Below are 24,262 nucleotides of genomic sequence, written 5' to 3' on the forward strand. Positions count from 1 at the left end.
TACGATTCTAACAAAGCTAAGTGCTGCTCTCTGCTCTGCATAATCCCTGAACTGTGTAATTGTCTGAATATCTGCACGTATTCTCCCGCACGTGATTGTTATTATTCGACATGGCACATAACACAAACAAAGATTTATCTGGCATCTCTAGAGAATTTGAGCTTCATCCAGAAGCTTAGGAATTATCTAGTTATCTTCTTCATCAAATGTAGCTTGGACCGAGCAAAAGTGGTTTTTCTTTATTTGCTGTTGTCAAATCCTGAAATTTTAAAAGTTTTTAATGTATAAAAGTATGATGTCTAATTATACATTTGTATAAAATGGTGTGATGGATGTGTTAGTCTACTTTTAAAGGTGATGTATCGAAACTAGATTTTTAGCCTGTTACATTAACGGGTGCTAGAATAGATGTGTAGACTTAGACATACAGTCTCTCTCCCTGCCCCCTTTCTTTCTGTATGTCTGTCTTTCTTTCTCTCTCCCTGGCCCCCTTTCTTTCTTTCTGTCTCTCTACCTGGCCCCCTTTCTTTCTTTCTGTCTCTCTCCCTGGCCCTCTGTCTCTTTCTTTCTGTCTCTCTTCCTGGCCCTCTGTCTGTCTGTCTTTCTGTCTCTCCCCCTCCCTGTCCAGTAGCACCCCTTCTCCCTTCCCTGTTCCCCTTGTACAGCATCCACTAGCCCGGGCAGCCTCGGGGCTTTTGCTAGGCCGGCCCGCCTCACATTATCGAAGGGGCCGGCCTAGCAAATGCACCGCAGCTGCTTGATGAAACAGCGGCTGCTGCCGCTGCTGGTCCAGGGGTGAGAAGAGATGTCTCGGAAGCGGCAGCGTAGTCAAAAGGCAGAAAGTCAGCCAGCGTCTGAGATCGGGGCAGGAAATCAGCTGAGGCAGGCACTGTGCATGTGCGACACAGAGTCACGGATCACGAATACACGGTGTTTGAAGTGCGCATGCGCGCTAAGGGTTTTATTATAGCGGATAAAACATAAAAGCATGAAATAAGGTGATACCTTTTTTTATTGGACTAACAATGCATTTTTTTGTTTAGCCTTTCAAAGGTAACCCTTCTTTAGATCTATATATTACATTTGTGTGGAATTCTTGCAGCATATAGTTTCAATATCAAAATTGGGGGAGGAGAGTTAGGAACCTGAGCATTAATTGAGGGGGAACATAAGGCTGAAGGCTCACCTAAGGCATCTAAAAGATTTGATTTTTGGTTTATGTTATGATACTTGCTATGTTACTTCCTTCACTGGCTATGGAATAACTTGCCCGTAGAGAAAATGTTAATTATCATTTATATTCCGGGGTTTTTTCAAAGAGGTCAAGGCAGACGACTCTATGCACTGTCACCTCAGTAACAATCATACAAAAATAGACAAATATACCCCCTCCCTTTTTACTAAACCACGATAGCAGTTTTTAGCGCAGGGAACTGCGCTGAATGCCCAGTGCTACTCTCAACGCTCAAAGGCTCCCTGCCCTAAATACTGCTTTTGTGGTTTAGTAAATGGGGGCCATAGTGCAAAATATAGACGGCAGATATAAATTCTCAAAACGGACACATTTTGATCACTAAATTGAAAATAAAATCATCTTTCCTACCTTTGTTGTCTGGTGATTTTATGAGTCTCTGGTTGCACTTTCTTCTTCTGACTGTGCATCCAATCTTTCTTTCCTTCTTTCAGCCTGTATACTTCCTCTCTTCCAGATCTCATTCTTTCCCCAACATTTTCTTCCTCTCTCCCTGCCCTTTCTTTCTCTCTGCTTCCCTTTCTTTGTTTTCTCTCTTCATGTCCCCTTTCTTTCTTTCTGTTTCCCTTCTTTCCTTCTGTCTCCCTGCCTGCCCCCTTTCTTTCTTTTTCCCTACTCACCCCCAAGCCACTGCTGGCGCCATCGGGGAACAGATCCCAAAGCCACTGCTGCCCCAAGCTCTCCCTGCTTCCCTTCTTCGGGCATTCCTCTCCCCGACGTCAAATCTGCCATCAGAGAAGACGTTCCGGACCAGCCAATCGCTGCCTGGCTGGCCCGGAACTTCCTCTCCGATGGCAGAATTGATGTCGGGGAGAGGAATGCCCGACGGAGAGGAAGTTCCGGGCTAGCCAGGCAGCGATTGGCTGGTCCGGAACTTCCTCTCTGATGGCAGAATTGACGTCGGGGAGAGGAAGGCTAATCAGCCCGGTAGATTTTGAAGGCAACACGAGTCTATCACTGAGCCCGGGATGGGCTCCGCGATCGACTCGCTTTGCCTTGGCGATCTACTGGACGATCACGATCGACCTATTGGGCACCCCTGAATAAGACCAATAAGGTTGGATAGAAGTATAAACATAATTGACTTGTCCAAGGTCACTTAAGGACTCCATAGTAGAGATGAGATATGAACCGGTGGAGTGGAAAAGTAATTTAATGATTAGAACAGTACGACATGGGGATGCCAGTGTTCAAATCTTGTTAATGCTCCTTGTGACCTTGAGCAAGTCGATTTAGCATTCATTGCTTCAGGTGTAAACTTAGTGTGTATATTTATAAAGCAGGCCCCACGGTTATTTTCTCTGGCTATTTACTAATTACATATATTTAAATAGCTATAACATAGGTTAGTAAGTTTAGCCTTTAAATTGTAAAGCCGCTGGTGAGGAAAATGCTTACAGTACCTGAATAAACAGTAAGTCACCTTGAGTTGCACTGAAAAGATAAGAAGTAAACCAAGGAATTCAAATTCCCAGGCTGCCCAGGGCATACTTAACCTCTCAAAAAAGAGTACCGAAAGTTTGCAATATTTACTAGCCTATGATAACTTTAATTAGACTGACATAAAATGAGATGTATAAGATTTTCAGAGCCCATGAGTCCCTTTTGGAACATGTGGTCTGGAAAGTTCATGTACAATGTTGTCTTTGCATAATTCTTCTGTAGGTCTAGTAAAAGGGTTCACAGTCTACAAAGAATCCATCTTTTTCTTCAAGGTCAGTGCAGCAGCTATAAAATTCTGTTTTGGTTTTTTTTTTTTTTTTTTGCAGATTTTTGTGTTTCCTTGGTTACAAAGTCTGAAATAAAAAGATCTTTAAAAGATTTTAAAATCTGGATGCTGCATTTTTTTTTCCTTTCGTATTTCAATTATTGCATATAAATTGAAAGTCCTAAGACTTCACATCACTTCCACCTTCTTATCCAGTAGATTGAAATAAAGCTCATGCCAGCCGTTATATAATTGTTGTAAACCCCCTTTGTTCGGAAATGAAAAACAAAATTGCTTAAATAGAATTTCTATCCGTTCCAAGCAAGGTCAATGGGGAATGCGCAGGATCCACTAAGGCTCCCAAGTCATCAGGGATAGCTGTCGACAGGGAAGTATTTCTTTGTGCAGCAGATTCAGTTGTCCCTAAGGCTTAATTTTTTTTTTTTTTCACAGATCTACGGGTTCATGAAGTCTCTAAGAAAGCAAAGGTGGATAGAGCAGTATTCTTTTTCTGGAGAGAATTGGTACATAGGAGTTGCAATACTGACACATACTAGTTGTCCGTCAAGACCAGTTTCCAACAGTGGCCAACCCAAGTAAAGCAGAGAATTAGGGCTCCTTTTACGAAGCCGCGTTAGCGGTTTAATGCGCGTAATAGCGCGCGCTAATTTGCCGGCCACGCTAGCCGCTACTGCCTCTTCTTGAGCAGGCGGTAGTTTTTCGGCTAGCACGGGGGTTAGCGCGCTCTAAAAAGGTGCGTGCGCTAAAGCCGCTAACGCGGCTTCGTAAAAGGAGCCCTTAGAGCAGTGTTTTTCAACCTTTTTACACCTATGGACCGGCAGAAATAAAAGAATTATTCTGTGGATCGGCGGTTGAAGAACACAGGGCTAAGTCGTGGGCCAGGCCCGCCCATCTCTACCCAACCTCCACCCCAGATCCCGCCCCCATAATAGTACGAATTGCACCTTGCACATCCTGCACCTCATCTGGAAGCCTTCCCTCTGACGTTGTGATGTCAGAGAGAAGACTTCCGGTTCAGGCGCAGGATGCCTGTAGGAGCCGCTGCCCGTGGCTTTGTGCACTGAATCAGTGAGGAAGAGGGAGCTGGCTCGAAGATAACGCCGCATCGATCGCACCGTGGACTGGTGGTTGAACACTGTTTTGGGTCTGATGCACGTGCTGGCCCTGTGGACCGACAGGAAATTTTGTGGACCGGCACTGGTTCATGGACCGGTGGTTAAGAACATAAGAACTGCCATCTCCGGATCAGACCCATGGTCCATCGAGTCCGGCGATCCGCACATGCGGAGGCCCAGTCAGGTATACACCTGATGTAGTTTTAATTACCCATATCCCTCTATGCCTCTCGTGAGGAAATGTGCATCTAATTTGCCTTTGAATCCTAGCACAGTGGATTCCTTAATAACCTCCTTTGGAAGAGCATTCCAGGCGTCCACCACTCGCTGCGTGAAGCAGAACTTCCTGACATTTGTCCTGGACTTGTCCCCCCTTAGCTTCAAACCATGTCCTCTTGTCCGTGTCACGTTGGACAATGTAAATAATTTGTTTTTCTGCTCTATTTTATCGATGTCTTTCAGTATTTTGAACGTCTCTATCATGTCCCCTCGCAGCCTCCTCTTCTCAAGGGAGAACAGTCCCAGTTTCTTGAGTCGTTCCTCATATTCCAAGTTCTCCATACCTCTTATTAGCTTCGTTGCTCGTCTCTGCACCCTCTCCAGCAGTTTTATATCCTTCTTTAGGTTGGGAGACCAATGTTGGACACAGTATTCCAAGTGTGGTCTGACCATTGCTCTATAAAGCGGCATTATGACTTTCTTCGATCTACTCGTGATTCCTTTCTTTATCATGCCTAACATTCTGTTTGCTTTCTTTGCCGCTGCCGCGCATTGTGCCGATGGCTTCAGGGTCCTATCTATCAGTACACCCAGGTCCTTTTCTTGTTCGCTCTTACCCAGAGTTGCGCCTGACCTTCTATACTCGTGTTCCTTATTCTTACTACCTAAATGCATTACTTTGAAAAACACTGCCTTAGAGTATCTTTTCTCAATTAGATGTTGACCAGGGAATCTATCTGTTTATCATCTCATTCCCAACCACCCATATTTCTAATGAGAGAATTATGACAGATTAAATTACAATTTTTGGTGGAATTCAGTTTGCCATATATATAAGATGGAGCGTACATTTGCAACACAAAAAGGATATATCGATAAGTTCAAGAAGATTTGGGGACCATTAACAGATTTTTGTAATGATTGATATAATTTTTCCCATAATAAGATACTTGATAAAGGAGGGGGGGGGGGTTGGTTTATTCTCTTTATCATAAATTATAAATAAATTACAGTGGTGCCTCGCATAACGAACACCTCGCACAGCGAACGCTGCGCACAACGAACTTCATGTCTTGCTTCCTACAACGAACTTCGTTTCACACAACGAAGTCGCCCGAGCTGCATCCTTCCGCGCAGGCACTGCGCTTAACTGCCCTCTCTCCGCCTGGCTCCCTGTGCAGTGGCGGACCGTCGGCTCGCAGGGGCCCGGCGCCTACTGCTGATGCGTTGGGGGGGCGGAGCTACTCTCGCCGCTTCCCCGATGCTAGAAAAAAAAAAAAATGAACAGTTAAGTCCCAGTTTTTGCCGCTGAGACTCTGCCCTCTCTCACTGTAAAATTAGACTCTACTTAGTCTGTATTTAAATTTAAAAAATGTGTGTTGTTTTAAAAAACAATTATGTTTTTAGATGTATCTAAATAAAAATAATAACAAAAAATTTATCTTTTTTTATGTCATCTTAGCATATTTTATGCTACAGAACGAATTATTTTTTTTAACATGTATTGTTATGGGAAAACGCGTTTCACATAACGAACTTTTCGCATAACAAACTTGCTCCTGGAACCAATTAAGTTCGTTGTGTGAGGCACCACTGTATAATAGTTATTCTATTGTGTGCAACTAACAAAATAAGGGGAGGGAAAGGGATTCATAATTGAATAATAGTTGATAAAATTATTAAAAATTTTTATATGATGTCTAAAATTATAGTAAGGATTATATAAGATATGTTGTATGTACAATATGTTATGGAGATATCAAGTGTATACTTAAGGTAATTGTATGAATCTTTATGACACTTGTTGTTATATGAAGAAAAAATAAATAAAAAATTTTTAAAACAGAGAATGACAAAGGGACAAATTTGTCCCCGTCTTCGCAGGAACTCAATTTCCTCAACACGTTCCCATGAGCAGCCCCTGCCCCATTCCTGTAAAGCTCTACCTTAACCACACAAGCCTCAAACACTTGTGATTTAAAAAAGTGTTTGAGGCTTGTGCAGATAAGGATGGGGCTTTCAGGAATGGGGGCAGTGACAGGAAAAGAACTTGCAGGAACGTGACGGGAAAATGAGTTCCCGTGGGGACGGGGAAAAATTTGTCCCTGTGTCATTCTCTATTTCTAACCAGTTGCCCTATAGCTGGTATTCCGTTTGTGTAGAGAAGGCTGTGCGTTGCCTCTGTTGTCATAGCCATTCATCTTAGACAGTCAGTGTTTCGGATATCACGTCCTTGTGGCCTTGATTGATGAAATCACTGTACCACTAGAGCAGTGGTCTCCAATGCAAACCCTTTGCAGGACCACATTTTGGATTTGTAGGTACTTGGAGGGCCTCAGAAAAAAATAGTTAATGTCTTATTAAAGAAATGACAATTTTGCATGAGGCAAAACTCTTTATAGTTTATAAATGTTTCCCTTTGGCTAAGTCTTAATAATAATGTAATTTATAGTTAAAGTGACATATGATCGAGAAACTGTTTTGTTTTACTTTTGTGATTATGATAAACATACCGAGGGCTTCAAAATAGTATTGGCGGGCTGTGAGTTTGAGACCACTGCACTAGAGAGATGAGAAGATGCCATCTTAGACACGTCCACCACTTTTGATCTGGTAAATTACCACCTTCTAATATCCCATCTTCAAGACCTGGGCACCAGATTTATGCCCTAAGTTTCAGTTCCTTTTTTTCAGACATTATCTGCCCTCTCCCTCTTATGTCTGGAGCCCTACAAGAGTCTGTTTTAGCCACCACCCTGCTATTGATGTGCTCTTTGCCCCTCTCATCACCCTCATACAAAGCTGCTGCTTCTACATCGGTGACATTCAACTTGCAGTGTTTACTTACATAACTTGAACTCTTATTGGGACATGGTGGCCACTTGGCTTTTGGCACCGTTAGCTGAAGCGTAATCCTGTAAAATGGGAGGCAGTGTAAACTGGCTGAAATAATTTTGCTTAGAATAGGCCCTTCATTCTTGGGAACAGCAGTTATTATTTATTTAATTTATTTTAAGTATTTACATACTGTGTTTCTCTGAAAATAAGACACTGTCTTATATTAATTTGGGCCCAAAAAAGGCACTAGGTCTTATTTTCGATATTTTTTTCATATACAATGATCATCTCTCCCTTCCTCTCCTCCACCTTAGTTCTTCCTATTTCCTTTCTCTCCCCCACATGTGCAGCATCTTTCCTCCCCTCTCGCCCATCCCCTTGTGCAGCATCTTTCTGTCCCTCCCTCCCATCTCTTGTGCAGCAGAACCCTTGAAGCTTTTGTTCCTCCCATTCCCCTGTGCAGCATCTTTCTATCCCTTCTATCCTCCCCCGCTGCAACCGCACCCCCTGCACCCTTCCCTGCTGACCCTTCCATCTCTCTCTCCCATGCAAACCCCGACTGTGAGCCGAAATACCTGGAAACAAATGGCAGTGTTGGCAGCACAGGCTGGATCGAGGCCTGCCCGTCTCACATCCAGGCATTCCTCTGCTGCATCACTGATGATGTCATCATCAACACAGCACAGAACGGCCGGGCGTGAGAAGGGCAGGCTGCAATCCAGCCTGTGCTGCCGACACTGCCATTTGTTTCCAGGTATTTCAGTTCACATGGGAGGGAGAGATGGAAGGCTTGGGGGGGGCGCACGGGGGGGGGAAGCACTGTTGCTGGTGACTAAGGCTTATTTTTGGAGGTAGGGCTTATATTAAGACCTACCCCGAAAATCATGCTAGGGCTTATTTTCGGGGTAAGTCTTATTTTCAGGGGAGCGGTACCGCCTATCAAATTTATTTATGTGGTTTGCAATCAGTTACTTAAGCATATTCCTTTTTTTGTCCTGGTGGACTCACAATCTAGCTAACATACCTGGAGCAATGGAGGATTGAGTGACTTGCCCAGGGTCACGAGGAGAAGATGACCGCTTTGGATTTTATTTATTAGATTTGATGTACTATCTTATCTGGACTAGCCAATCTAAAATTGTTCACAAAAATGAATACAAACACTGTAATATCTTATAAACAATAGCATAAAATAAAAGGCACATAAGAAATTAGGATTGCCACAAATGAAACGGACCACAATAAAAACGGAAGTAATAACAACTTGTGTAAGTGCTGTGATTCCATTCTTATTTGGTAGATTGACTCCGTGCAGGGTCATTTTACAAGAAGGCAGTGCAGAGGCAGGAGCGAGTGGGTATTTCTCTCAACTTAAGGTGTGTGGCCCTGGTCAAGGGTGCAAGAACGATACTGTTGGGACTGCCTTGGTCAGTTGTGGGATTGTGGTAGGGGTCTGGGGTGTCCACTAGTGATATTTGTGGGGTTTGGGGGGGAGGAGGCCTTCAGTAATGTGCAGCATTTTACCTCGGATCACCATCTGTTCTGTTGCTCAGGCCTGCATCAAATGCTACCCTGAACTGATATAAAGATTCAGACTCGATTTATTTGATATACTATACTGCTAATATAACAAAATAAAAAAAAATAAAAGTAAGAAACATCCAGCTGCAAAACATGCAAGTCCAATATAGAGCAACAAGATGGTTATGCAAAAAGAGGAGACAGAATGGAATGTTTACAGTCTAAAAGAAGGGAAAAACAAGGAAGGAAATAAGATCTTCCGAATCGCCTGCCAGATATGCTGCCATAACTAGAGAGAGGAGTAATAAGAGTAGAAGTCAAGTAGTTTATTGCAAAGGCAAGGGAAAAATAATATACTTCCAGTTGAGATTTGAACTTTTCCAGAGAGGTCTCTAGCCTGAGATAGAGAGAAAGCTATTCTAAAGATTAGAGCAGGGGTGCCCACACTTTTTGGGCCTGCGAGCTACTTTTAAAATGACCAAGTCAAAATGATTTACCAACAATAAAATTTTAAAAAACACAAAGCACGTTGTACGCAGAGAATTATCATTTATATTCCGTGGGTTTTCAAAGAAGTCAAGGCAGATGACTTTATGCAATGTCACCTCAGAAACAACTATACAAAAACAGACAAATAATCCCCCCTCCCTTTTTACTAAACTGCGATAGCGGTTTTTAGTGCAAAGAGCTGCGCTGAATGCCCTGCACTGCTCTCAATGCTCAAAGGCTCCCTGCGCTAAAAACTGCTATTACGGTTTAGAAAAGGGGGCCATAGTGCAAAATATAGACAGCAGATATAAATTCTCAAAACGGACACATTTTGATCACTAAATTAAAAATAAAATAATTTTTCCTATCTTTGTTGTCTGGTGATTTCATGAGTCTCGGTTGCACTTTATTCTTCTGATTGTGCATCCAATATTTCTTCCCTTCTTTCAGCCTGCTCTATGCTTCCAGACCTCATTCCCTCTGCCAACTTTTTCTTCCTTTCTCCCTGCCCCCCCTTTCTTTCTTTCTTTTTTTTCTGTCTCCCTGCCCCCTTTTCTTTCTGTCTGTCTTTCTCTGTCCCCCCTTTCTGTCTTCCTGTCCCCCCTTTCTGTCTTTCTGTCTCCCTGCCCTTCTTTCTGTCTGTCTTTCTCTCTCCATGCCCCCTTTCTTTCTGTCTTCTTGTCCCCCCCTTTCTTTCTGTCTCCTTGCTCCCCCTTCTTTCTGTCTCCCTGCCTGCTCCCGCCGCCATAGGGGAACAGGCCTCCAAACCATAGCAGTCCCAAGCTCTCCCTACTTCCCCACACAGAAGCATTGGGCTGACCAGATTTCCTCTCCCTGATGTCATTTCTGAAGTCGGAGAGGAAGTTCCAGGCCAGCCAGGTAGCAATTGGCTGGCCCGGAACTTCATCTCCGACATCAGAATTGAAATTGGGTGGGGGGAAGTTGGTCGGCTCGGCGCTTCTGAATCGGGAAGCAAGTAGAACGCTTTGTGTAGTTTAATTTTGTGGTTAACCATTATGTGTTAATAATATATTGTGTGTGTATATATGAAGTACTATTATGGGGGCAGAGATAGGCGGGGTCTGGCCCACGACTTAGTCCAGTGTTCTTCAATCGCTGGTCCGCGGACCAGTGCCAGTCCACAAAATAATTATTTTATTTCTGCCAGTCCATAGGTGTCAAAAGGTTGAAGAACACTGCTGTAGACCACGATATTATGCTAGTACGGCTGGAGGATATAAGGGCTAGATCAGGGGTAGGCAATTCTGGTCCTCGAAAGCCGGAGCCAGGTCAGGTTTTCAGGATATCCACAATAAATATGCATGAGATAGATTTGCATCTCAAGGAGGCAGTGCATGCAAATCCATCTTGTACATATTCATTGTGGAGATCCTGAAAACCTGACCTGGCTCTGGCTCTCGAGGACCGGAATTGCCTACCTCTGGCCTAGATTCACTAAGCAAACCGATCGTGTACCATAGTGCAAAACCTTGTGTCTAAAGTTAGGCATGGATGCCCCCTTAGTCTATAATTACATGCGTAACTTTGAGGATCCACCCATGACACTCCCATTTCCTTGCCCCCTTTTTGGCACTGAGTAAATTTAAAATTAAAAACAATTAATGCTAATCATTGCTTGTTAAACCAGTTATCAGCACTGGTTTGCTATTCAATTAAGTTGCGTGACGCAAATTAGGCACATACCCAAATTTGTGCATGCAACTCGAAAACCGTTTATAGAATTCCGTCACTAGAGTAGTAGAATTGATTTAATAGTAGGAGTAATTATTTTTTTAAAAATAAGTTTAATAACTCATGCTTCAAAATAGTATTAAGATTGTGGGTGATTTTTCTTTTTCCTAGCTGCATTGGTTAGAAGAGGACAGCAGAGCTGCTTCTGGTGAATGTTAACTGATTTCTGCTGCTTCTTTTCTCTCCCACCCCTCGCCTCTTTTTGTTGACAGGTGGATCATTAACCAAGTTGGCTTATTATTCAACTCTGCAACACAAAGTCGCGAAAGTGAGATCTTTCGATCATTCAGGGAAGGTAAGACCTGCCACCTTCACTTGCTGGATCACAGCAGACCTCTGCGAAAGACTCTGGTTGAAAGTGCTGTTGCTTTTCTGACATTTGGTCATACTTTAGTACAGTGGTTCCCAAACCTGTCCTGGGGGACCCCCAGCCAGTCAGGTTATCAAGATATCCCTTTCCCAAACCTGTCCTGGGGGACCCCCAGCCAGTCAGGTTTTCAAGATATCCCTAATGAATATGAATGAGAGAGATTTGCATACCTGTCACTTCCATTATATGCAAATCTCTCTCATGCATATTTATTAGGGATATCTTGAAAACCTGACTGGCTGGGGGTCCCCCAGGACAGGTTTGGGAACCACTGCTTTAGTATAATGCTGATGGAAATAATGTTGCACAGTGCTGACAGGTGGACTGACAGATCATTTCTAGAGATAGATTTGCCTCTTATGTGCACACCCATCAAAAGGTGCATAGATGTAGGTACAGTGGCGTAGCGAGGGTGAGAGGTATCAGGGCGGTGGTGCCACTCCCCTACCCCCTCTTGCCGCACACACATGTGTCCCCCATACCTCTTTAACGCTGGTTCAGGAAGTGATGTCGGAGGAAGAGCCGATGCTGGTACGAGCAGCAGATTGGTGCTACTTGCATTGGGAACGTTAAAAGAGGTTCAGGGGAAGGGAAGGGGCATGCACCGTAGTGGGGGGTGGGGCTGATGGTGAAGAGGAAGACAGGTGCCAGTGCCCCAACCAGGATGGTGCCTGGGATGGACCTCCGCCCTCCCCCCCCCCCAACTACGTCATTGGGTAGGTACCATTTGTGTTTTGCCAAAGGTGCCATTAAATTAACAGACACCTACGTGCACTAGGTGCTGTTCTATAAGGTAATACCTAGGTGCCATAGCACCTAACTGCAAGGGAGCATAATGTGGGTGGGCAAGGGCGTGTCGCCTAGTTATGCGCGTGGCTTACAGCATACTATAAATTGTGCATGACACTTGGCAGACCTAGGTATATGAACCTACACCTATCATGGACATGACATGAGAGGGCGTGGGCATACCTGTGCTCGCCTTATGCTAGTATTCTTAATGGAATCCTTCCATCAAAATGCCATTACAAAATTGATGATAAGCACCTGGCATTAGGGTGCCAGTTTTTAGAACTGTCCTTTACAATAGAGGGTACATGTCTGTTGTTTTTTTATAAATTCCCTTTTCTAAAAGAAATCAAGTGCACAAGATGAAACTATCGGGACGATAGACAAAGCGATATTTTCGCTGGCGGCTGGTGAATGCATAACTTCACTACCTAAATGGATTTTTGGCCAAATACTCTCCGTATTAGGGCTGAAAATCCATGAACAATCTATTACTAACTGTATAAGAAGGTAGAAGAGGTGGAGAAAGGATGGGCTATGAAATTAACCTGATAGCAGTGATAATTTGATTGCTGTTGAAGTTATTGTTCATGTGCTGCAGTGCTAAATATACATATTAACTAAAATTCTGGTGTTTAAATTAATAGTCAGCTTGCTTACTTGATACTGAGCCCTGTATAGTATTTCCATGTAACTTCAAGTGTCCCCTAGTCTTCGTAATTTCGAGTGTCCCCTAGTCTTCGTAATTTCAAGTGTCCCCTAGTAACTTCGAGTGTCTCCTAGTCTTTGTAATTTTTGAGTGAAAAATCGATCCGCTTGTGCCCGTTCTACTCCACTCAAGATTTTGTAGACTTTAATCCTATCGCCCCTCAGCCATCTCTTTTCCAAGCTAAAGAGCCCTAACCTTTTTAGTCTTTCCTCATAATGAGAGGAGTTCCATCCCCTTTATCATCTTGGTTGCTCTTCTTTGAACCTTTTCTAGTGCCGCTATATCTTTTCTTGAGATAAGGAGACCAGACTTCTACGGTCTGTGCCCTGATTGTGGCTGGAGAGATTGGAAAGGCTGGAGCAGGGATTTGATGACGGCTTCAGTAGTTTGAGAAAAGGCTAGAGTCGGGCAGACTTCTACGGTCTGTGCCCTGAAAATGGCAAGGACACATCAAGATTAAGTATGCATATGTCCTTTATTATGGAATAAACCAGAGCAAACAAAACAAAACTGCAGAGTTGTACACGATGCAGGCAAATTTTATTTTGACAAATAAAGCTTATCTAAAAACCTTTTACCAGGCAAGGGTCCCTTGCCTGGTAAAAGGTTTTTAGATAAGATTTATTTGTCAAAATAAAATTTGCCTGCAATCGTGTACAACTCTGCAGTTTTGTTTTGTTTGCTCTGGTTTGGTTTTTCACTGCAGACGAAGTTGGACTTTTGGTTCCTCCCTTTTTTTGCTTTATTATGGAGTGCCTATAGATTCTCCTATGCAAGAGGCACCCAACAATTCAAACTCTCCCTACCTTCAGTGAAAGGAATCGAAGGAATCAAGAATTTCAGTCAAATCGTTGGTCTTCAAATTATCTCAATTAGGGAACAATCTTCCTCTTATCTTAAGGGGTCCTGGTCATTTTCAACTTTTTCTCAAATCTTTAAAAATAATTTATTTGCTAATCATTTTGGAAATCAGCCTTACTAATATTATCTATCTTATTTTCTTATTCTTTGTACTTTTTTTAGTTTCTGTTAACCGAGTTGAGCTCCACTTTGGTTGAAGACCCGGTATGCAAAGCTAAGTTTTAGTTTGGTTTAGTATCGCATCATACTTATGCTATGAGTTTTATCTCATTGAGCAGACTGGATAGACTGAAGAGGTCTTTATCTGCCGTCATCTACTATGTATGTTACTATGCATACCTGTCCTTGCACATCTCTGTGGTTGGGAAACTTAGATTAGATCCAGCGACTTTAATGCATTTATTTATTTTATTTTTAGAATTTAAATACCACTTATAGCCTAAGTTGTTCACATTCATGTACTTAACCATTTTTCCCTATCTATCTCGGTGGGCTCACACTCTAATGTACCTGGGGCAATGGGGGATTAAGTGACTTGCCCAGGGTCACAAGGAGCAGTGTGGAATTTCAACCCTGAACCTCAGGGTGCTGAGGCTGTAGTTCTTCTAACCACTGTGCCACACACTCCCATTTGCAAGTACACTTCTAGAGAGCCTTGGCTCTTTCCTTCAAGATGTAACCTTTAACAGTGCCAAATTTTTATGCAGCAGATTCTTTTAGTAGAACCCCTTAGTAAGAGGCTTGCCACTGAGGATAGCTTACTGTCCATACGAGCCAGTTTCATTCCTCCCAGCTCTAAGGCTTAGTTCTGTGCAGATAAAAAGATTCAGTATTGCATGGGCTCTCTGTAATCTTGTTAATTTCTGTGCATTCAGATGTTCTTGGATACTGCACAGCTAGCGGCCATAAAATAAAAGTTGTGGTCAAGATCGATGGCACATCACTAATAAGGACCCAGCCTTGATAAAGCGTATCCCGCGAAACATGTCGGCATAGCAGTCCCTAACAGGAAAAAGCTAAGTGCTAGCAATAGAAATATAATGAACAATTAAAATATATTTAGAAAGATTTAAAGATATATCTATAAGGGTGATTAATATAATTGATCCGGGGAAGATTCTTCACATAAAGCTTAAGCGTTATGAAATTGTTTGAACGCGGAGTGGTGCTTCTGAGGATCTGGAAAAAATTGCATTAAGTAGCATTCGGATAATTTGATTCTAAGAGGGATCTGACTTATATTTAGATTCTACAGTGTGAATTGTGAGTCAGTTTTGAAGATAGTGCTGTGGAACTAATTCCGCTATATACATACTATATCTCGTACATATCCACTGCTGATATTCTGTACATACAGCTGACAGATTCAGAGGCCACTTATTTAAACTGGAAAGGCCTGTTTCTGTAAGTGGCGCCTAACCGCCCCTAACTTGTAGGTGCTGGTTGGTGTGGTTGTTGGTCAAGTGCTAGGTGACGCTTATAGAATCACACTTAGCTGTGCCTAGGCATGCTTAGATGTCGCTAAGCATCCTTGTGAAAGGCACCGGTATATTAGGTTTTCCTGGCCCGATTTACCAGTACCTAACACAGATGCCTAGGGATGCCTAAGTGAACCATGCCTACTTCTCAGATAGGCATCTCGACGTAGGTGTCACTTGGTGGCATGCAATATTTCGCATGCAACATTTTAATTTTTTTTTTTTCCCCCAATAATTTTTTTAATGGCATGGTCAATCACCATGCCAATTAAAAAAAAAAAAAAAAAAGAGTGCAAATTTTAGTTGGGTGTTGCTAGGCTTCCGTGATTTGGGTGCCTAGCAGCGCCTAACTTAGGCACCATTTATAGAATTGGGCATAAAATTCCCAGGTAAATAGTGCAAGATTAAAAAGAATAATTTCTACTAAGCTGGGATTTTACTGTGTGGTAACAACAGATTTAGCACAATACTAGTGGGGTGTCTTCACTTTTTTCTTTTTTTTTTTTTTACTATAGGTCAGCATTAACATTCAGATTAATGTCTTTATTTGCCCTCATTTATTTGGGGAAAGCAAAAAAAAATGGTTGTTTTTTGGACAGCCGATGCACCCACCTTTCTTTGCTGTACTTTTGTCTCTCCTCTTAGCTTCTTGTACCTCTTTCTTCTTCTAAGCCGTCTTTCTGACTGGACCTTGATTTCAACCTAACTTGCTGTCGTTCTTGGTTGTGGACAGAGGCTTAACCAGAGCATCCATCTCACTTCCTGGCAGGATGTGGAGCATGAGCCCTTGTACGAAATCTCGGTGCAGGAGGAGATTATGGCCCGCCTTCATTTCATCAAGTTCGAAAATGCCTACATCGAGACCTGCCTAGATTTCATCAAAGATCATCTTGTCAACACGGAAACAAAGGTTATCAAAGCCACAGGTGGCGGGGCTTACAAGTTCAAGGACCTCATTGAGAAGAAACTAGGGCTGAAGTGAGTCAAGTCGTATAAATCCATACTATCCGTGTGCATTTTTTCTTACTTCTTGGCATTTACTGTCACAGAGGGGAACAGCACAGTGAATCTTTAGCAGCAAGGAAAAAAGTTGTAGAATTTAAATATTAAATAAGATCTATAGTATTGCAGATGGGGGTGGTCTTAAGTATGTTATCTGCCATTGTGTTCTCTGTTATAAACAAGTGTTGCTTCTACCTATTGCTGCATGATCTGAGTAGCCCTTGATAAAGGGCGATACATGGCTTATCTGCAGCCACCTCTCTGGAATCTAAGATTGCTTGCCTTTATAGAATGCACTTTGTATGAGTCAAATCATATTCCTGATAATATGTTGCTCTTAAATAAAATATAGCCACGTTCAGGGTCAAAACTGTTGTGAGACAATGCAAGATTTTCTGTGTCTCATCCCGCTATGTGCATGTTCCCTGTTAATGAATCTATCCTTGAGTAATCTAAAACGGTAATAGTTTCACAGGTCAATTTTTGGGTCATTGATCACTGCGGGCTAAATTAGACACAGATAGTCATCTATCAACATTGAATATCTTCCGGGATGTTATGCGGGTGCTGGCGAACTAACCAGACAAAGTTAGGACTGCACAAAAAGACAATCCTGTTTGGTTAGATATGCAGGCACCTGCACTAAGGCCCTCTTTACAAAGGCACGCTAAGCGTTTTAGCGCGCGCTAAATCAATAAGAAATTCAAGTGATGTGTAAGTTGTTTTTTTTTTTTTTAAATTCTTTATTCATTTTATAACTTACATCAAGTGCACAGTAAGTATCAAACAATTATAATACAACATCACTTGAAAAATCTTCAATATCATACACCAATAAGATTTAACCCCACCCCCTCCCAGATTCATATATAACTAAAATATACTACCTGAAAATAATATCTTATAACATTCATATATATATATTCTTAATGAAATAACCAACCCCCCCAACCCAAATCCACATGTGTATTAAAATTGGGAAAAGTGTAACTTATTCATTACTATAATTTAATAATGGTCCCCACAGATCCTTAAATTTATTATAATAACCTTTTTGAAGTGCCAACGCTCTTTCCATTTTATACACGACACACTGAATTCCACCAAAAACAATAATTCAGTCTACTACAGTCCTTCCAATTATAAGTTATTTGTTGGATGTAAGTTTTAAATAATGTAATATTGTGTACTTGTTGTAAGATGAAAAAATGAATAAAGAATTTAGAAAAAAAAAAATCAATACATGTGCTAACGCATTCATAGGATAACATGCACGTGTGTAGCGCACCTTTGTAAAAGAGAGGGTAAATGTCATTGGTGCCTACATAACTTGCAGGTCTGTCCCGACTCGGCCCTGGATTGTCCTGGTAATGCCCACATTCTTCCGACATTCAGCGGCGCTGCCCAGTTAAGTGCTTCTGAATTTTGGAAGCCAGCCAGCTCGGCATGGTTTAAGCGGGCAGGAGAGTCTCCTTCTTGCTTAAACAGTACCGTATTTTCGCGGATATAACGCGCACCATTGTAAAACGCGCACAGGGGTATAGCGCGCAGAAATCACGATGATATGTACAAAAACTTTTCTATACCGCGCTCAGGCATATAACGCGCATGCTGCCCGACTCTCCTTTCGCCCGCCCTGACTTTCCGTGCGCTGTCCCGACTCTCCGTTCACCCCCCCTGACTTCCGTGCACTGTCCTCCCTTGAAGTCCTGTCCCCCCTTGAAGGTCTGTCCCCATCCTGAAAGCCTGATGCCCCCCCCGACGTCCGATACATCCCCCCCCCCCGGCAGGACCACTCGCACCCTCACCCCGAAGGACCGCCGACTCCCCAACAATATCGGGCCAGGAGGGAGCCCAAACCCTCCTGGCCACAGCGACCCCCTAACCCCACCCCGCACTACATTACGGGCAGGAGGGATCCCAGGCCCTCCTGCCCTCGATGCAAACCCCCCTCCCCCCCAGCCGACCCGCGACCCCCCTGGCCGACCCCCACGACCCCCCCACCCCCCTTCCCCGTACCTTTGGAAGTTGGCCGGACAGACGGGAGCCAAACCCGCCTGTCCGGCATGCAGCCAACGAAGGAATGAGGCCGGATTGGCCCATCCGTCCTAAAGCTCCGCCTACTGGTGGGGCCTAAGGCGCGTGGGCCAATCAGAATAGGCCCTGGAGCCTTAGGTCCCACCTGGGGGCGCGGCCTGAGGCACATGGGCCAAACCCGACCATGTGCCTCAGGCCGCGCCCCCAGGTGGGACCTAAGGCTCCAGGGCCTATTCTGATTGGCCCACGCGCCTTAGGCCCCACCAGTAGGCGGAGCTTTAGGACGGATGGGCCAATCCGGCCTCATTCCTTCGTTGGCTGCCTGCCGGACAGGCGGGTTTGGCTCCCGTCTGTCCGGCCAACTTCCAAAGGTACGGGGAAGGGGGGTGGGGGGGTCGTGGGGGTCGGCCAGGGGGGTCGCGGGTCGGCTGGGGGGGAGGGGGGTTTGCGTCGAGGGCAGGAGGGCCTGGGATCCCTCCTGCCCGTAATGTAGTGCGGGGTGGGGTTAGGGGGTCGCCGTGGCCAGGAGGGTTTGGGCTCCCTTCTGGCCCAACTACACAAAGGTACGGGGAAGGCGGGTGGGGGTGTCGTGGGGGTCGGCCAGGGGGGTCGCGGGTCGGCTGGGGGACGGGCGGAGGTTCTTGGGGGGGGGGGGCGGGCGTTGGAGGGGGGGGGGGTTGCGTCGAGGGCAGGAGGGCCTGGGATCCCTCCTGCCCGTAATGTAGTGCGGGGTGGGGTTAGGGGGTCGCCGTGGCCAGGAGGGTTTGGGCTCCCTCCTGGCCCGATATTGTTGGGGAGTCGGCGGTCCTTCGGGGTGAGGGTGCGAGTGGTCCTGCCGGGGGGGGGGGATGTATCGGACGTCGGGGAGTCGGCCGGGCAAGAGGGCTTGGGCTCCCTCTTGCTCCGATCGTGGATGCGGGTGCGGGTGGGAGCGCGTGCGAGCGGTCGTTCGGGGTGGGGGTGCGAGCGGTCCTGCTGGGGGGGTGAATCGGGCGTCGGGCGGGGTGGGAACTATGTTTAAAAACTTTTGTATACCGCGCTCAGGCACATAACGCGCGAGGGGTATGCGCGGTACGTAAAATCACGTATAACGCGCGCGTTATATCCGCGAAAATACGGTAAGTTGCTCACGTGCCTGTAAAATTTGGCGCTCCCATTTACACCAAGTCTATGGCAGTGTAAATGTGATGCCTAAATAAACACGGATACTGGGCACCCAAATATACACTAAGGGCTCCTTTTACGAAGCCGCGTTAGCGGTTTAGCGCGCGCTAAATTGCCGGCCGCGCTAGACGCTAATGCCAGCATTGAGCTGGCGTTAGTTCTAGCCGCGTAGCGCAGGTTTAGCGCGCGCTAAAAAGTGTGTGCTGAAACCGCTAACGCGGCTTTGTAAAAGGATCCCTAAAAGGCAAATTCTATAAAGGATGCTTAAAATTAGGTGTCCGTAACGTAGATGTCCACAAACTTAGGCATCCAAATGGATTGAATAATAAGCGCAATTAACGACTTTAACGAGCAATAATTAGAAGTTAGACGTCCAAAGGCTGTGTGTGATTCACAGAATAGGCATCTACAATTTCATAGACGCACATCGGAAAAATCTGTGCCCAACGGGATAGGCGTTGGTATGGTTTTAATATGGATGTCCATTTACAGAATTGCATGGCACTCGGTGTTCTTAAGCATTCAAAGACCTTTATATTTTCGACTAAAATGTAGACATTACAACGCCTAAAAGGTGATTCTACAAAGCGCACACACAACACCACTCGATTCTGTAAAGGACAAATATTCAAAAAATCCTGTGGTAATATACTTATTTATGCGTGCTGGGAGCAAATATTTCTATTGCAAAACCCCTCTACACAGACACTCGATAAATGCACCTTATATAACACAGAGGGGAAAAGGCCTCAGAAGCCACGGGGAAAATCTTAGGTTGCTCACTGTTTCCCCCCCATACTTCTATCAAAGGCCAAAAAACTCTTATGCGAGGCTTATAGTTTGAGCTCCCTTGGGAGAACGGTATAGAAAATTGAATGAATAAATAAATTAATTAATTAAAATAACTCAAAAAGTTTAGGGAGTTTTCCAAGAGTGTCCGATAATCGTTAGAGAAGCAAGCAACTTAAATCTTATCTTTGACCGGGACTTCTGCATGCCGTGCTTGATCCTCGGTGCCTTCTCACTTAATTATAGCCGACGGTGGCCAGCGTTTCATGACCAAAAGGTCATTTCTTCAGGTCTCTAAACTTCCCAAGACGCTGAGCGTGATTCTCTATTGTGTGTCTATACATAATAGAATCACGCTGAGCATTGTAGTGCTGGAAATTTAAACAATGCCTAACTTTTAGGCGTCATTTGTAGAATTTGCCCCTAAGTGTCCGTACAGAGTAGGCTCTTGCCCCATGTGGCCTAATGAAGGCGCCCTCTTGCAGAATTGTCCCCAAGTGCTGCAGGACCCCCTGATAATGTTCTTCCCTTCCAGAGTCGATAAGGAAGATGAAATGGCCTGCCTAATCAAAGGCTGCAACTTTGTGCTGAAGAATATTCCCCATGAAGCCTTTGTATATGTGAGGCACGCGGACCCCGAGTTTCGCTTTCAGACAACTCATCCTAACATCTTCCCTTATTTATTAGTCAATATTGGCTCAGGAGTGTCGATTGTGAAGGTAAGCTGCTAGGAGGGTAAAACTGGGCAACTTCCATCGAAAAGGGATTGGGAATCCTTTTGCCTGAGGTGAAGGTTCCCGGGGAGCGTGATAAAGGCAACTGTATGTTCAGCTATATAAGGAGAGATTTCACCAGGTCTTGACTAGAGAGTTGCATGGGGACAGAAATCCCACCCGTCCCCGCCAGGATCCTCTCTGTCCCCACCCGTCCCCGCCAGAATCCTCTCCGTCCCCGCCAGGATCCTCTCTGTCCCCACCCATCCCCGCAAAGAATTACCTCCATCCCTGTCCGTCCCCATAAAAAGCAGCAATTACTTCTGACAGGATCATCAATTCCACAGTTTCTTTTGTGTTTGTGCTGCTGTTTTCCTTGTGGAATCTCTTTGGAACCCTTTTTTTTGTTTTCTGTTCAGGTAATTAACTTATAAACCCCCTCTTTTACTAAGGCTGAAGTGTCCATTATATTATATGGACGAATCCTGCTTCCAAAGCCTCCATCCCCGTGGGAGTCCCATTGGCTAGAGGGGGTCCCTGTGGGAGTCCTGTGGGTTAGGGGGGGGGGATTCCTGTGGGACCTGCGGGATTCCCACGATCCCCCTTCCTGTGCAGACCTCTAGTCTTGACGTTGCCTTTGTATAAGACACTGGTGAGATCCCGCCTACACTACTGTTCTGGAGGCCCAGAGAAGGGCTACCAAAATGTTCAGGAAGGTCTAAGAAGATAATATTTTTCCTTAGGGAAAGGAGCAAAGGGCTTTGTGAGGTTGAGAGAAAATTGTAAAGAAATAAATTCAATAAATTTCCAGTAAAATACCAGCTGAAATCAAAACGATGACAGAACTCAAGCAGATAACCCTGTATATTGATACAAGGTCCTCGGTATGTCTCACGTTAAGATAAAAACTTGTATTGGAAGACCTTGCACAGTAACTATGGCATATTGTAACCTGTGAACTGTATATCATGTATATTACCCCCAAAAAAATAATACACAGGGAAGCAACAAAATATAATAGCGGAGACTTAGAGGGGATATGATAGAAACTCATAAGATCATGAAGGGTATAGTGAAGGTAGAGAGGGACAGATTCTTCAGACTAGCAGGGGCAACAAAAGCTAGAGGGCATTCAAAAAAATTGAAGGGCGATAGGTTCAGAACAATACTAGGAAGTTCTTCTTCACCTGGAATGCGCTTCCAGAGGAGGTGGTAGAGCAGAGTACGACTTTGGGGTTCAAAAGGGGATTGGACGAGTTCATGAAGGAAAAGGGGATCCAGGGGTACAATTAGAGGGTTACTATACAGTACAGAAGGCTGTAAAGTAATAGATCACTACAGGTCATTGACCTGGGGGGCCACTGCGGGAGCGGACTGCTGGGTGTGATGGACCTATGGTCTGACTCAGCAGAGGCAATGCTTATGTGCACACTTCAAAAACAGCAAATGCAAAACACAAAAACCAGAAGTGGCTCAAATCGGTAGAAGCGGTGATAATACACTACATTGCTAACCATTGGTTAAGAACTCCTGCACTAGATGTTGCTAGAAGACTGGAGCTATAATTGGATACTTAATTCAGACACCCAAGCTACTCTTCAGACCCTCAGAATGTTCCAGTTGTCTGTTGTCCAGTCCTTTTTAAGGAGAGATGGAGACGGGTGATCCTTTCCTTTTTCTCGTTGTAGTGCATGGGTGTGCCAGGGCAGTGACCACCTTGCCCCACCTCAGTGGTTAAGAGTCTTTGCATACCGTGAATAATTTGGATAACATGTACCTAGATACCTCTTTTGTCATCGTTTTTGGGCTGGTAGGTGGAAACGGAGGACAAGTTTGAACGAATCGGTGGGAGCTCTATTGGAGGTGGTACCTTCTGGGGTCTCGGGGCTTTGCTGACAAAAACAAAGGTGAGTGTAGAAGGACTGCCAGCTGGTTTGCCTCCCCCTCCCCACTCCTCCAACCCTTTTCCACCAAATTCTCTTGATAACTCTTGCGTTTCACACAAGCTAATCCTGTGATGCAGATCCAGTTTATGTCCCATTGCACCTGTAGTTTTAGTTGCCTTTAGGTCCCCCCTACCCCTAAACTAAAAAGTCAGGATTGCCAACTCATAGATTTAGTGAGGCAACTGGTTCAGTCTTTAGGGGTTAGCCTCTGTGCTGAATCTGTTCTGTGTGTTGATGGACTTTTAGCTTTTAGACTCATTAACCTTTTTTACTTTGCTTTCTATGGATGAATAGCACTAGAGTCCTACAGACAGAAAATGTAAACGTTTAACAAGAACATCAGGATTCTTCCTAATGATGCACACTTATTAACTCTTGGATCCCAGCAAGGGAATTCATTGGAAAGAATCTTGCTGTGAGAGGCTCTGTGATAGGCCACGTAAGAAGCTGTACATCACTGGGGGAGGAACAAATGATCTCTTGCAATTTACATGCCAAGTTTCAAAATTCCAGAGGAAGTGGCTTAATTGAAAATGTACTTTTTTTTTTTTTTTTTTTTTCCTTTAGCAGATGTCTAGCCCAATAATTTTGAGAGCCATACCCCAGTGACTAGCTTTTCACCCTCACCGACTTTGGAAGTTTAAAGCACCAACTTAAATAGTTCTTCATGCTGGGTTCACCCTACCTGTTTATGGATAAGTAAGTATTTGGCATTTAAAAATTGTAACGCAGCATCATTTGCTGTCTCTTTCTCAGAGATTTGACGAGTTGCTGCAGCTGGCCTCCAAGGGCCAGCACACCAGTGTGGACATGCTAGTGAAAGATATCTATGGTGGGGCTTACCAAACGCTGGGATTAAGTGGAAACCTCATAGCCAGCAGCTTCGGCAAGTCTGCCACGGTGGAGAAAGGTACTGGGACTAAAAATTGATTGAAAACACAATTGGGCACAGTTGCTTTGGTAGTGGACCCATAATCAAGATGACTTTCTTGGTTGTCTCATCCCCCGTGATGTCTAAGGAAGAGCAAACTGGTTATAATGGACTAAATTCTATATACGAGTATGTGTCACAATCTAAGGAAAGGTACCAAGTCTTAGTGTACGCTTACTTGAGAAATGAGGCAACAATGTCAGTTGGGTTCTATTTATAACTAAAACGTTTTAATTAATTGAAACATATCTCTGGCAAATGAAATGATAGAAAGATGTGGTGTTTGCATTTGAATTGGCCTCTTCTTGATTATTTAACCAGCTGAATAACTCAATTTCTAAGACTTAGCCCCTTTTCTTGGATTATGATGCATATGGAGCCGAAAGGCTCAGCTGATGGGGATTCCTTCTGCCGCAATCAGACAAGGTAATCGGTGGGTACATCTACAAAACTTGCTTTTGTATGTTTTTCGCATGGACGTTTTTATTTTTGAAAATGGGCAAAAAAGGTAGACGTCCTAAAGACCAAAAACGTATACCTAGCTCATAATCAAAAACA

At 44.2% G+C, this 24,262-nt stretch overlaps 1 protein-coding gene across 11 annotated transcripts in view; it reads left to right on the top strand.

Annotated features, from left to right (window-relative positions):
• Nucleotides 1–24,262, top strand: part of PANK4 (pantothenate kinase 4 (inactive)) — a 78,323-nt gene that overhangs the window by 7,993 nt on the left and 46,068 nt on the right. For 8 of the 11 annotated variants that reach the window (XR_004537099.1, XR_004537098.1, XR_004537100.1 and 5 more), the window contains exons 2-6: nt 11,128–11,210; nt 15,856–16,100; nt 20,650–20,833; nt 22,642–22,734; nt 23,530–23,683. Coding sequence is in view for 8 of the 11 variants with exons in the window: in XM_033921986.1 (XP_033777877.1) it covers nt 11,128–11,210; nt 15,856–16,100; nt 20,650–20,833; nt 22,642–22,734; nt 23,530–23,683 (759 nt within the window). In the remaining 3 variants the exon portion in view is untranslated. The remainder of the gene's footprint in view (nt 1–11,127; nt 11,211–15,855; nt 16,101–20,649; nt 20,834–22,641; nt 22,735–23,529; nt 23,684–24,262) is intronic. The other 3 variants (XM_033921990.1, XM_033921984.1, XM_033921985.1) reach the window with 1 other exon arrangement.

The sequence above is a fragment of the Geotrypetes seraphini genome, chromosome 15, assembly GCF_902459505.1.
Source record: "Geotrypetes seraphini chromosome 15, aGeoSer1.1, whole genome shotgun sequence".
Classification (NCBI taxonomy): domain Eukaryota; kingdom Metazoa; phylum Chordata; class Amphibia; order Gymnophiona; family Dermophiidae; genus Geotrypetes; species Geotrypetes seraphini.